At 55.0% G+C, this 14,529-nt stretch overlaps 1 protein-coding gene across 1 annotated transcript; it reads right to left on the reverse strand.

Moving 5' to 3' along the window:
* Nucleotides 1-871: 871 nt before the first annotated feature.
* On the reverse strand, nucleotides 872-13,380 carry LOC309515866 (uncharacterized protein; the record flags this gene model as incomplete). Its single annotated transcript, XM_082194079.1, has 3 exons — nucleotides 872-2,902; nucleotides 5,848-6,336; nucleotides 13,308-13,380. The coding sequence occupies 3 exons, from the start codon at nucleotides 13,378-13,380 to the stop codon at nucleotides 1,995-1,997; spliced, it is 1,470 nt and encodes a 489-aa protein (XP_082050205.1). The 3' UTR covers nucleotides 872-1,994.
* Between the last annotated feature and the right edge of the window lie 1,149 nt (nucleotides 13,381-14,529).

The raw sequence follows: 14,529 nt of genomic DNA on the forward strand, positions 1-14,529 counted from the left end.
GTTAAGGTTGAGAGACCGCCCCCCTCCCACAACTCAAAAGCATGAAGCAGGCGCATTTCTCAATCAGATCTTCGGAGCTTGCTTTTGCCACCCTCGCACAACCCAGATGTTTTCGACTCCCAGCAACGCTAGATGTGTGATGCTGGGGCTTCTGGGATCACATCTGGGCCTGCTGGGGCCGAGGAGGGGCTGGGAGCCCCAAAACGTGCGGAGGACACAGCCTCAGTGAAGGCCACTCTAGTGTTTTACGGAAGTTTCTCTCCCGGCTCAAAACCACCCCCAAAATTCAGGGCCCCTAAGTCAGTGTTTCCCAAACTTTTTTGGGCAACGGCACACCTGTTTACTGAAAAAAAATCTCGCGGCACACCACCATTAAAGCCCCGCCCCGTGACGTCAGCGCGCAGCATCACGCCGGGAGGGACGCACGAAAGTGAAAGTTTTTTCCCTCCCCCTTGCCGGGGAACCTCCAAGCTTTGGGGGTGGGAGGAGGCAGCAGAGCGAGGGACTGAGGGATGGCGGCAACTGAGGCGGCGGCGGCTGTTGTGGTGGTGGCGGCGATAGCGGGCGGAGGAGGGGGCGGCGGCGGGGCTTGAGGAGCCGTCGCCGGGAGTTGCTGCTGCTGCTGTTGCTGCTGCTGCCCGGACATGCCGGCCTCCTCCTCCTCCGCTGTCTCGCGCTCCTCCCTTTTGCACGCGCTGCCCCGCTGCTCGGCACCACCACCGCGGAGCCGCCCCCGGCTCGACGCGGATCCTCGCCGCCGCCGCCTCTCACCGCCCGACTCGCCCGCCTCCCTCCCATGGCACACCAGCCAATGTCTCACGGCACAGTAGTGTGCCGCGGAACACCGGTTGGGAAACACTGCCCTAAGTGGTTTCAAAACATTCAACTTTTACATTCACTTCTTTTTCCCACATTAAGCTATCCAAAAAGAGTCTAAACTCCCACATGGTTTTTTCCTTCCGTGGATCTGGAAATGAGGCTCTGGAAACCAGAAGCTCAGAAGAGGATGTTGCTACAGCTCTTCAGAATTCCTCTCTCCTCCAAAGACGTTTTCCAGCAACAACTGGAAAACACACCCGCCCTCTTCTATGGGTTCTCTGGCAAATGTGTGGGTTCTCCAGGACATAGTGCAATCGCTCCGCCTTCCTCCAATGTGTTCAGCAAGACGCAGCTGTCAACAGAAGGTTCTCCCCTGAGCTGCAGGTTCGAATCCACAGGAAGAAGACGCACAGTGGGGCGAAATCCTCCGCGATCAAATACAAACTCCGTGTACCCCCGTTCTGTTCCCTCGGCAACCCCCGAGTTTGTGTCGACTATCTTTGGCACCAATTTTGACCCGCCCAGCCCCCCAAACCAGACGACTCTTCGTCACTCTGCTGCGGGACCAAAAGAAGAGGGAAGGCTGTAGCTGGACATGCTGCGTGGATCTTAGGGGAGGGCAGGAATTAACCACCAAACAGGGTTGGGGGGAAATAAACCTGGGCATCCGTACTTGTAAAACGGGAAGCAGAACATAAACACTGGGAAACCCCAGAGCGGAGGTAATGCTGCGTGGCGCAATGGCTCAGAACGGGAACTTAAGAGGGGCACAACGTCGCTGCCCAAAATGGAAACCAAACAATGGCAGGGCGTGAGAAAAATCCCACCTATGAAGGTTCAGGGAACACCCAAGCTTGAAACGCAGCCAATGTGTAGAGGACGGGCTTTCGCTTCAGAAAGGGAAGAGGGGTCACCAAGCAGCGCTTCACTGCCCCCGGCTGATGGGATCCCAAGTTCTTGGAGCGGTTATGGTCCATATCCCGGGCAGGGCAAACGCTGCCCTGCTGAGAGGCCCTTGACCTCCCCTTCCCAGGCATTATCCCAAAGTCCCCATAGCCCCTCCGTGCTCCCACATCCCAAACAGGCCCTTCCGCTTCAAGGACCCCCTGCGGCCGCCCCCTTCCCCTTCCGACCGCCCCGCCCAGGCGCGGCACATCGGAGCAGCAGCCTTGCCCTCAGCCGAGCGCCTCCTGCCCCAAATGGCTCTTCCGGTGCGCGGCCAGGTGGCCCTTCTGCGCAAAGTTCTTCCCGCAGGTCAGGCACTGGAAGGGGGCGTCTCCTGCGTGGAGCCTCCGGCCGGGGCTCGCGGGGGCCTCCTTGGGGCGTCTCCGGCCCTCCTCGCCCTGTGGTGGCAGCGGCCTCTCGGCCTGGTGGTGGGTCCTGCGGTGGCCGGCCAGGCTGCTCCGGCGGCCGAAGGCCTCGCCGCACTCCTGGCAGGTGAAGGCCGCCCCGTTCTGGCGGGGCTTCTGCTGGTGCTTGACCCGCAATGGCCTCTGCATGTCGCCCTTCTCACTTGGCGCGCGGGGCCTCCCCCGGGTGTGCATGCGCGGCGGGGAGGGTGCCCCCGGCTTCTCCTGGGCAGGGGGCCCGCAGCCGCCTTTCTGGCGGTGGGCGAGGAGCAGGCGCTGTTCCCGGAAGGTCTTCCCGCAGACGGGGCAGGAGGGGGCCCCCTCTGCGCCACCGCCGTGCACCCTCTGGTGGGTCAGGAGGTTCTGCTTGAGGCTGAAGCGCTTGCCGCAAACGCCGCAGCCGAAGGGCTTCTCTCCGGTGTGGATCCTCTGGTGGATGATGAGGTTGTGCTTGAGGGTGAAGCCACGCCCGCACTCGGGGCACACGAAGGCCCGCTCGCCCGCGTGCTGCTGCTTCTGGTGGCGCAAGAGGCTCAGCGGGTGTGGGAAGCTCTCGCCACACGCCGCGCATTTGTGCTCCTCCTCCTCCACCTGGCTGTGGATGACCAGGGCATTCTCGTCGCTAGAGCCCTCCTCCCAGGCGGGGAAGGGGAAGGGGCTGTCACCCTCCGGCGGGGAAGCCTGGTGGCCCCGGGCAGGCGGCTCCTTGTCTCCCTCCATGGGGCCCTCGCTTTCTGGAGGCAGAGAGAAGAAAGAGGGAATGCACAAGGAAGTTATTTCATTTTAATTTCTTCCCATATTTCATTTCACTTTTAATCTGCATGCCACCTTTCTCTAGTATAGTGGTACCTCGGGTTACATACGCTTCAGGTTACAGACTCCGCTACCCCAGAAATATTACCTTGGGTTAAGAACTTTGCTTCAGGATGAGAACAGAAATCGTGCGGCGGCAGCGGGAGGCCCCATTAGCTAAAGTGGTGCTTCAGGTTAAGAACAGTTTCAGGTTAAGAACGGAGCTCCAGAACGAATTAAGTACTTAACCCGAGGTACCAATGTACAGTGGTACCTCGGTTCCCAAGCGCCTCTGTTGTCGTATGTTTCTGTTCTCAAACGCTGAATATCCAAAAGTAAATGCTTCCATTTTCAAACGTTTTTTGGAACCCGAACGTGCGACGCGGCTTCCACTGAGTGCAAAAAGCTCAGTTTTTGAGCGTTTCAGAGGCCGAATGGGCTTCCGGAACGGATTCCGTTCAAGAACCGAGGGACCACTGTATTACACGCAAGGCGGTTCACAAGCTGCAGAAACAACAATGATCACACGCCTTATAACAATCTGGCCCGATACAAAAAGTAATAAAAAACATAACTTTAAAAAAAGCAGTTTATGTCAAATATAATAATATTCAATAATCAATTAAGAGTAGAATAGTACACAATAAACTTAAACATCTGCAAATGATATTTAAACAGAAATTCACTCTTAACGATTCCAATAATTTCCAAGCTGTAATCAATAAAAACAGCAAGTCTCAGTGCATAAAATAACACAATATAAATTGAGAAGCAAAGACACAGAAAATTGTGGTTTTTTAAAAAAACATCTGTGAGCTCCTCTCTTTGCAGCTGCTTCTGCTGTTCCTAAAGTCATGGCCTGGAAAAGGGTCTCAGGGCTAGAGGGTGGGGGCAAAGAGGTGGAAAAAACCATTGCCTGGTGAAGAACAGAAAGTCTCTCTCCCCTCACCATATGATTTTTATTGATGTTTTAAAAGTATGAGAAAAGGCACCAGGAAAAGAATAACTGCAATAATGCAGCCGTCAAGGCAGTTATGAAACACGAGCACAGCAGAATAGTTTCATAGAATGGTGGGGCTGGAAGGGTCCCCCCAAAGGTCATCTAGCTCAACCCCCCGAAATGCAGGAATCGCAGTGAAGATTCCCTGGCAGACAGCCAACTTCTGTTTCAAAACCTCCAATGAATCATAGAATGGTAGATTCAGGTCGGTAGCCGTGTTGGTCTGACGCAATCGAAATAAATAAGAAAATAAAAAAGATTGTCCAGTAGCACCTTAGAGACCAACTAAGTTTGTTCTGGGTCTAAGCTTTCGTGTGAATGCACACTTCTTCAGTGTGTGTCGGTGGTGGTGCAGAGCTCCAGTCCAAAAGAGCCGAAAGGGACCAGCAGCTGACAAAACCTCTCCAGGCGTGGTCAGGGGTCGAGACACCCGCAGACCCACCCCAGCCCACATTTTCCCAGCTCACCCAAAACCTGGATTTTGGGGGGCAAAGTAAACAGGATAATGTCGAACGCAAAGGAGGCCAGTTGCAGGATGCCTGGCTAAGTCCTAGCCTCTGGATCAGGAGAAAACAAGCTTGTTTCATCACACACACCGCATCTCCACATAGCGCCAGGAACACACACATTCCAAAAGACTCCGAGAGCTTCTGCCAGTCAGAGCATGCAACACTCAGCCAGAGAGACCCACGTGGTCTGACTCGGCACAAGGCGTCAGCTTCCTAAATCCCAGCAGCTGCACCTTCAAGGGACCCCTGGCCCCCACCCCAGCCTCCCCCAGCCCCCAAGGCTTGGTCAACGCTCCCTTTCCCCGGGCGGAAGGCAGACCTCGCAGGGAGGGCGCTGCCTGCAGGGAAAATTGTGCCAAAAGCCGCAGGGCTTTTGCCGAACCAGCTCAGAGTCAGAGAGCGCCAAAGCTCCCTCCTTAAAAGAAATAATGGTTTTATTTTTAGATATTTATGCACACACACACCTGCCCAGACAAGACTCCTCCAGCTTCCACACAACCCGTCCTCCTTCCTTTTTCCCAAGGGGGGGGGGATAAGAGTGTGATGACGTCAGCCAAATCACAGCCTCACCTTAACTCCGGGGAGGGGGGAGAAGAAACTGCAAGTCCCAGAATGCAACCGGGCAGCTCTACCTGTGCGGCTGGATTTGCAGCCCAGGCCTCCGTGGGGCCTGCAGCCTGGGGGGCTTTTGGGGGGGTTTGCAAGGGCTGTGGAAGATTCCTGCCGACCTTGCGCCTTCTCCAAGGTTTTGAACAGCGGATCCTGCTTGCCAGTTGCAGATGCACCACCAAAAAAGGGGGGTGCCCAAATGCACACCGTGCAAGAAACAAATCCGCCCCCCGGGTTCTGATTGATTTGCAAAATCGGGGGGGATTGGGGCCCCCTCGCCTGCGCGCCCAACGCGGAGCAAAAGGGCCCCTTGCCAGGGCCAAGGTGGCGCGGGGAGCCGGTGGCGGAGGCGCCCGCTGCTGCTGCTGCTGCCGTCCTCCGCGCGAGGCTGGAGACTGGGCGGAGGCCGGAGCGCCCGCGGGGGCCGGATTGCAGCGAGGCGCGGGCCGCGGGGAAGGAGGGGGAAGCGTCGCCGGCCGGCCACGTGCGCCCGGAGCGGAGGCAGCCCAGGCCCGAAAGGAAGAAAGGGAGGAGGAGGAGGGGAGGCAGCCTGGGAAGAGGAAAACTGGGGGGGTGGGGGGTCCTCTCCTTCTATCCAACACCCCCCCCCAGGAAAAAAAACTAGGCTCGCTCCGGATCGCCTCCCCCCACGGTCCGTTCACACGGCAGCTGCGAGGAGGGAGGGGGGAGATTGGGTGCAAAGGGGTGAGAGAGGAAAGAGGGGGCGACCCCTCCGTGCCCCCCACTCCCCCCCCCAGCGATGCCTCACCGTGCCCGGGCTGCTGCTGCTGCTCCTCCTCTCCGGCCGCCCCGATCCCCCGCATCGGCCACCGCCGCTGCTGCTCCTCCGCTTTGCACGAGGCACTGCAGGCAGGATCCGGCCCGCAGGGGAGGGGAGGGCCGGCGCTGCCTCCCTTCCTCGCTCGCCCGCCTTTGATTTGCTGCAACCACGTACCTTTTGCAGCAGCAGCGGCGGCAGCTCCGCGCTCCTCCTCGGCTTCTCCCAGCAACGGCCCCGCCGCGCGAGGTTGCTTGCGAGACATCCCAGGCAGGCGGCGGCAGAAGCAACTGCAACCGCAGCCTCGGGGAGGTGCCACTTCCTGCAGCTGCAGGAGAAGCCGCGGCGGCTCCTGGCAAGAGCTCTGCCCTCCCCGCGCCGCTTTCCTCTGCTGCGCTGCGCCCGGAGGAGCGCGCCCAGATGCCCGACGCCAGCCTGGCCCGCCGCGGTGCCAGTAGACCTCAGTGGTGCCACACTGACCTGCAGCGGCAGCAGTGGCTCGCCAAGGGTTGGGCCGTCAGCTGTGCCCCAGTCCCCTAAATATTCTAGTCCTCATGATCCCGAATAAAAGGTTGAGCGATTAAGGCTTTGCATCAAGCCAGACCACTAGCCTAGCCTCCCAGGAGATGTTGAGGTTTCCACCTTCTGTTTGCAAGGCTTCACCACTGAGTTATGGCCCAAGAGCCCCCCCCCATGGAACTGGGGGTGTCCTCAATGCCCCACAAGGCCATAGGATTGTAGCCTTGGAAGGGGCACCCCAAACGTCTATCCCACCGGGCTGCAGTGCCCTATTGAGGCTTTGTAGGATAAAGCGATCTGCAAGTCAGAGCTAGGCGGTGTGGGGTAAGGGTTAGAGCAGGGGGGGTCAGCAACCTTTTCCAGCTGTGGGCCAGGCCACTGTCCCTCAGACCTTGCGGGGGGCTGGACTATATTTGGGGAGGAAGGAACAAATTCCTGTGCCCCACAAATAACCCAGAGATGCATTCAAATATCGTATTTTTCGCTCTATAGGACACACTTTCCCCCCTCCAAAAATGAAGGGGAAATGTGTGCGCGTCCTATGGGGCGAATGCAGGCTTTCGCTGAAGCCTGGAGAGTGAGAGGGGTCGGTGCGCACTGACCCCTCTCGCTCTCCAGGCATCAGGAAGCTCTCCGCAAGCCGTCGGAGCGCGGCAGGAGGGCCTGCCAGGCTCCGAAGGCTTGTGGATAGCAGCCCGAAGCCCGGGGAGTGCAGCGCTGCGCACCCCGGGCTTGGGCATCTATCAGCAAACCTTTGGCGCCCGTGGGAGTTCCCCCCCCAAAAAAAACCACACACAACTGGGTGCGCCCTATGGTCCGGTGCGCCCTATAGAGCGAAAAATACGGTATAAAGACACATTCTACTCATGTAAAAACATTGTGATTCCCAGACCATCTGTGGGCTGGATTGAGAAGGCGATTGGGCTGGATCCGGCCCACAGGCCTTAGGTTGCCTACCCCTGGGTTAGAGGGCTGGGCTAGGATGTGGCAGAGACCAGGGTTCGAATCCCCAGCTGGCCACGAAGCTCGCCTTGGGTTACAGCCGCTTCCTCCCCAACGAAGCCTGTGTTCTGTTTAAGGCTTCAAATCCGAGCGGAAACCTCCCTGTGTGCGACTAGGCGAAGTGTTTTGTCCTTGTCCTTGACTCAAGGGAGCAGATTCGGCACACCGCCCCCCCCTGCCATCTGCAGGCTCTGCCAGGGTGCAGCGCCGTCACGTGAGCCTTGGCTCTGGGGAGGGTGGCCTTGGCAAGCGAGAGAAGGACTGGGCCCCTCGCTCGGGGTGCAAGAAGCAGAGGAGAAACAGCATCTCCCAGCAGCATTTCGCCAACGACCTCGCTCCTTCTCCGGACAGACAAAATAAAGTCTTTGTCTGCCTATTTGTTGCATTTATTTCTCACTGTTCCCCTCACTGTGGCTTATCGGCTTCTCCCTACTCCTCCTTGAATTCCCACAAGGACACCGTGAGGTCGGCGGGGCCGAGAGAAGGGCAGAGACTGGCCCCCGGGGTCACCACTGAGTGGGTGGGGGGCCATCTGTCACGGGTGCTTTAGCTGAGATGCCTGCATTGGCCGGGGGTTGGACTAGATGACTCATGGGGTCCCTTCCAGCTCTAGGATTCTAGAATTCTTTGATTTTCGGGGGGGGATTAGGCTGAATGGGGTGGTAGGGGAGGGGTCGTACCTCTGGGTCATGCTCCTTCTGGGATGGTTTGGTCCCCAACCTTCACTCCCACCTGTGGCTCCCAGATGCTCTGTGCATGAGACAGTGGCCACATCCCGGGAATGGCTTCAACTAGCCAGCTAGACCAGGCATAGGCCAACTCAGCCCTCCAGATGTTTTGGGACTACAACTCCCATCATCCCTAGCTAACAGGACCAGTGGTCAGGGATGATGGGAGTTGTAGTCCCAAAACATCTGGAGGGCCGCGTTGGCCTATGGCAGGGCTAGACCAAGTGAGGGTAGCCAAGGGGTCTCAAAGCCTCAGTGAGTTAGGGGCTTTCCCTGTCTGTGAAGACAGACTCTGGCGGACGGCGTGGACGAGACCAAGCATGGGTCCAACAGTCAAGAAGGAGGTTTCTGCACTTGTTGTAGACGTGGGCATGGCCAATCTTGCCCCTCCAGATGTTTTGGGACAACAATTCCCATCACCCCTGACCACTGGTCCTGTTAGCTAGGGATGATGGGAGTTGTAGTCCCAGAACATCTGGAGGGCCGAGTTTGGCCATGCCTGTGTAGAGGGAAGGGAGCCCAACTAGGAGGAGGAGAAACCTCTGCTGCCTTGTGGGACATCTTTAGGAGAGGGGAAAAGAGTGAACCATACACAAATCTGGACTCCCAAGATGGTGGGATGGCGCCTTGTACGCCTCCTTCCGCAATTTCCGCAGCCAAGCTGGTTCCAAACGTCTTGCTCTGCTTTCCTTTGGACCCCATCAGCGAGGCCAAGAGGGGGGTCTTGTTGCCTGGGCAGCCCAGGACCCCCAGGCACACTGGCCAGGCCTGCACCCCTTAGAGGTCACCTCCAGGCAGCAATCTGACTTCACCCCTGGAGGCACACTCCATTGTCTCCAAACACTTCCCCTTCTCCTTCCTGGATCCAGTTGCTGGGATGGCCAGGCCAGGCTGCTAATGGCCTTCAAAGTCCTTAAGGAAACAAAGGGTGCAGCTCTGTGCCAGAGGACAAACAGGGGGGCTCCCTTTCTGGGTTAGTTAGAAAGACCAAAGGGAAGAGTTGAGAGTTGAGCTGTGAGCTAGAAGCTGGAGGCCGGAAAGGCAGAGAAAAAGCCACGCCTGATTTCTGCTGATTTCCAAGGCTGTGGCCATGGGAGAAGCAAGGCCTTCTTGGGGTGTTAATTCTGTGAACCCCTCCATCATAGGCTCAGGTTGTGTATATACGTATACTATAAATCTTAGAAACACCACCGTCTCCCCTATCCCTCGTTCCAATAATAATAATAATAATAATAATAATAATAATAATAATAATTTATTTATTCCCCAGCCACTCTGGGCGGCTTCCAAAAGAATATTAAAATACTGTGATACATCAAACATTAAAAGCTTCCCTAAACAGGGCTGCCTTCAGATGTCTTCCAAAAGTCTGGTAGTTGTTCTTCTCTTTGACATCTGGTGGGAGGGAGTTCCACAGGGCGGGTGCCACCACCGAGAAGGCCCTCTGCCTGGTTCCCTGTAGCTTTGCTTCTCGCAATGAGGGAACCGCCAGAAGTCCCTCGGAGCTGGACCTCAGTGTCCGGGCTGAACGATGGGGGTGGAGACGCTCCTTCAGGTATACAGGACCGAGGCCGTTTAGGGCTTTCAAGGTCAGCACCAACACTTCGAATTGTGCTCGAAAACGTACTGGGAAACACAAACCGTGGGGGAGTGCATGGAACCCCTGGAATCTTCCACCGTTCAGAGATTGGTGTGTAAGGAGAGCCTGCAGGATCAGGTCAATGGGAGCATCTTGTCCAGAATCCTGTTCTCACAGCGGCCAACCGGACGCCCGTGCGAAACCCGTGAGCAGGATTCGAGCGCAGAGCAGCACCCTCCCCTTCCCGTGGTTTCCAGCAACTGCGATTCAAAAACATTGCTGCCTCTGGCCGTGGAAGCAGGGCAGAGCCATCGTAGCGAGAAGCCATCGGCAGCCCTCTCCTCCTCCAAGAATTTGCCTAATCCTGTGGGAGGGAGTTCCGCAGTTTAACTGTGCACCTGCCACATTGGGCTTCATGCATTGGTCCAAGCCCTTTTCCGCGCTGCTCAGGTTGGCAGCCAACGCTGCGTTGACACGAGTTGTTCCCAAGAGACCGGCTGCCGATATTTCACAAGGTTTTCTTAATTCCCTACTAATTGGGATTCTCACGGAGGCAGCGTTGGCCAACCTGCTGCCCTTCAGCAGTTTTGGGATACAGCTCCTGAACGCCCCCCCCCCCCAGCCGTGGGAAAGAGGAAGGCAAGGAAGGCACTGCCTGAGCCTGCCTGGCCTTGTGGCAACAGGAGATCTGGGCTGGAAACACACTGGCGGGCGAAAATAAACGGCGGAGATTAAAAATGTGCAGGGAAGGGCAAGCCAGAGGAATAAGGAGCAGCTCCCCAGTGAAGAAAGGCTGGGACATTTCGGGAGTTTAAAAAATGAGGCGAGAAACGAGAAAAGGTTTATCTCCCTTTCTCATTGCACATCCAATGGAGGTGAATGGAAGATTCTGGAGAGGATCATAGAATCGCAGATCTGGAAGGGACCCCCTAGGGTCATCTAGACCAACCCACTGCAAGGCAGAAATAAATAATAATAATAATAAATTATTACTTATACCCCGCCCATCTGGACGGTTCCCAGCAGAATATTAAAAACAGAATCAAACATTAAAAGCTTCCCTAAACAGGGCTGCCTTCAGATGTCTTCCAAAAGTCAGATAGTTGGTCTATTTCCTTGACATCTGATGGGATGGCGTTCCACAGGGTGGGTGCCACCACTGAGAAGGCCCTCTTCCTGGTTCCCTGTAACCTGGGTTCTCGCAGTGGGGGAAAAGCCAGAAGGCCCTCGGAGCTGGACCTCAGTGTCTGGGGGGCTGAAGGATGGGGGTGGAGACGCTCCTTCAGGTCTACTGGGCCGAGGCCGTTTAGGGTTTTCAAGGTCAGCACCAACACTTTGAATTTATTATTATTATTATTATTATTATTAATAATAATACCCTGCCCATCTGGCTGGGCTTCCCCAGCCACTCTGGGCGGCTTCCAAAAGAATATTAAAATACTGTGATACATCAAACATTAAAAGCTTCCCTAAACAGGGCTGCCTTCAGATGTCTTCTAAAAGTCTGGTAGTTGTGCTCGGACCTCAGTGTCCAAGCTAAGTGATGGGGGTGGAGAGGCCGTTTAGGGCTTTCAAGGTCAGCACCAACACTTAGAATTGTGCTCAGAAACATACTGGGAGCCAATGTAGGTCTTTCAGGACCGTTGTTATGTGGTCTTGGCAACCGCATTCTGGATTAGTTGTAGTTTCCGAGTCACCTTCAAATGCAGCCTCACGTAGAGTGCATTGCAGTAGTCCAAGCAGGAGATAACCAGAGCATGCACCACTCTGGAGAGACAGTCTGCGGGCAGGTAGGGTCTCATCCTGCGTACCAGATGGAGCTGGCAGGCAGCCGCCCTGGACACAAAACTGACCTGTGCCTCCATGGACAGCTGTGAGTCCAAAATGACTCCCAGGCTGCGCACCTGGTCCTTCAGGGGTACAATTACCCCATTCAGAACCAGAGAGTCCCCCCTACCTGCCTGCCCCCTGTCCCCCAAAAACAGTACTTCTGTCTTGTCAGGATTCAATCTCAATCCATTAGCCGCCATCCATCCTCTAACCGCCTCCAGGCACTCACACAGGACCTTCATCGCCTTCACTGGTTCTGAGTTGAAAGAGAGACAGAGCTGGGTATCATCCGCATTTTGATGGACACCCAGCCCAAACCCCCTGATTATCTCTCCCAGCGGCTGCATATTTAAAAAGCATAAAAATAAAAGAGCTTCTTCTGTTTCAGGAGACCAATAAAGATCAACAGCTTGGCCCTGCTTCCTGGGTAGCCAGCCAGCCTCCTTTTGTACCTCCGACCATGACTGGAGTTCAAGGGAGGTGCCACTGGGGGTCGAAGGTTTTCGAAGAATATTTGAAACATAAATATAGTAGTTTAAACTCTGTTGCAGCATTCGAGGAACTTCAGTAATAGTTGCAAGGTAGATATAAGAATTAAGACATATTAAGAGAAAGTTTAATTATGATAGAAGTGTGTATTGGCAATAAGTAATATGAAATCGAAATATGGAATAGACGGGAGGTGGGGTCTTTAGTATTAAGACCAATTTATGTTTTATCGTTTGTTAAGAAAATTATGTGTCTATGGTTATTCCTGTGTGTAATTTGGTATTTGTGTTTTCTCTTTCTTCTTTTCTTGCTGTATCAATACGAAATAAAAAATAAAAGAGAGACAGGAAGCCAGGAACTGCCGATGCTCCTTCCCTGAGCCACAGCCCTTCTCCTAAAGCCATTCTAGGTCAGCAAGGAGCCAGTGGGGTCTTCCCTGGCCCCCATTGCCCCTGCAGTGAGGCCCACTCCCACCCAGAGAAGCAGTGTTGGCCTTACCCTCCAGCCCATAAGAATGTGAGACTTGACAGATGTCGCAGCCAGATCGCCCTCGGCTGTTCTTGAGGGTAGATATCAAGGAACTTCATTCGAGAACCGGCTCTGCCCCTGTGGAGCTGGCTGCGTGGAGACTGTGTCACACGTTCTCTTGTCTTGCTCCCTATATAAAGATCTCAGGGACGAGACCATCGCGCCACTCCTGTCTGCCATCCCGGGCCACTCTTGCGAAGCCAAGCTGTTCTCACTCCTGGCCGACCAGAACGGCTCGACAACAGAGAAGGTTGCCAAATTTGTCGAGAGAGCAATGAGACTGAGAGCTGCTACCTGAGTGACATTAGCGTCGTCGCCCAGATTCCTCTCCTAGGATCTTACCATTATTATCGTTGTGCTTTGCTACTATTATTTTGTCGTCCCCTAAAATGTATTTTATATAATTGACTTTTTAGTTTTATTCTTTGTGTGTTGTATTGTTGTTTTATTGCTATGGCCGATGGCTGACGCAAATAAAGATTCATTCATTCATTCAGTGTGAGACTTGAGCCTGATAGCTCCATTGGTTGGAGTGCTGTGCTGAGAAGGCCAAGGTTGCAGGTTCGATCCCCATATGGGGCAGCTGCATATTCCTACATGGCAGGGGGGTTGGACTAGATGACCCTGGGGGTTCCCTTCCAACTCTACGATTCTATGAAGAACTTCTTGGATCAATGGCCCATTGAGTCCATCATCCTCTTTTCGCAGTGACTGACCAGGTGCCCATTAGGGGAAACCTGTAAATAAGATCCGAGCACCAGAGCATCTCTCCCCACCTGTGGCTTCCAGAAACTGGTACCCAGAAGCGTTTGCTGCCTCCGAGGGTGGAGGGCCCAGCAGAACACTCATTCGGGCCTGGTTACCTGCTGGAGGGTTATTTGTCCACCTCCAGGACTCTCTTCTATGCTGGGAATCCCACAGGGCAAAGGATCTGATACCCCACCAGGTGATTCCTCCTCCTCCTCTTTCTGCTCACCTTCCTCCATTTCGTGGGGCCTGGATCCCTCATCCGCCGGGATCCAGGGACTGCAGCGGCAGCTCTCAGGCGGAGCCGACTTGCTTGCCAACCAATTTACACTCAGAATTTGCAACTGGCCGTCCTGCCTGTGGCCTCCCCAGCCGCTCTCTGGCGTCAGCGGGCAGCAGATGCCCCACCCTTGTGGATCTAGTCCAGGAACTGGCGGCCACAATCACAGAAGGCGGGAGCCCCAATACCACGCCTGCGGGGTTGGCCTTTGGACATGCCAATCAGGGGAGGAATCCAGACCATCGTCCTTGCATGCCGGCCCAAGCCATGTCTCCGCACAGTCACCCACAATCAGGGAGACTTCAGAAGTTTTTTGAAAAGGAAAATCAAGGTGGTTTTTTTGGTCTATGCATCTTGGAGGGGCCCAAATGACAAGGGATTATAGATGAGATGGAAGACCTCTGGGAAGGTGTATATTATTATTATTATTATCTTATACCCCGTCCATCTGGCTGGGTTTCCCCAGCCACTCTGGGCAGCTCCCAACAGAAGAAGAAGAATGAGGAGGAGGAGGAGGAGGAGGAAGCGATAAATCATCAAACATTAAAAACTTCCCTAAACAGGGCTGCCTTCAGATGTTTTTTAAAATGTGCTGCACTTTCCCTGCTCCCCAAAGCAAGAGCGGGTAGACTTGGGCCCTACAGTCACCGCTGAACTACAACTCCCATCAGCCTCAGCAAGCATAGGGGTGGAATCATAGAATGGCGGTTGGGACCCCCAAGGGGCATCTAGTCTAACCCTCCGCAAAGTCTAACCTCGCTGCTAAATGATGATGGGAGGTGTAATCTGGCGACTAACAGAGAAGCAAAATCACCTGCGTCCTATGCTCAGGTTGTTTATATGTGTAAATAAAACCATATACCCTGAAGACATCGCTGTCATAGAATCATAGAGTTGGAAGAGACCACAAGGGCCATCGAGTCCAATCCCCTGCCAAGCAGGAAACACCATCAGAGCACTCCTGACATATG

Source organism: Podarcis vaucheri, assembly GCF_965113315.1.
Source record: "Podarcis vaucheri genome assembly, chromosome: 12".
Lineage (NCBI taxonomy): Eukaryota > Metazoa > Chordata > Lepidosauria > Squamata > Lacertidae > Podarcis > Podarcis vaucheri.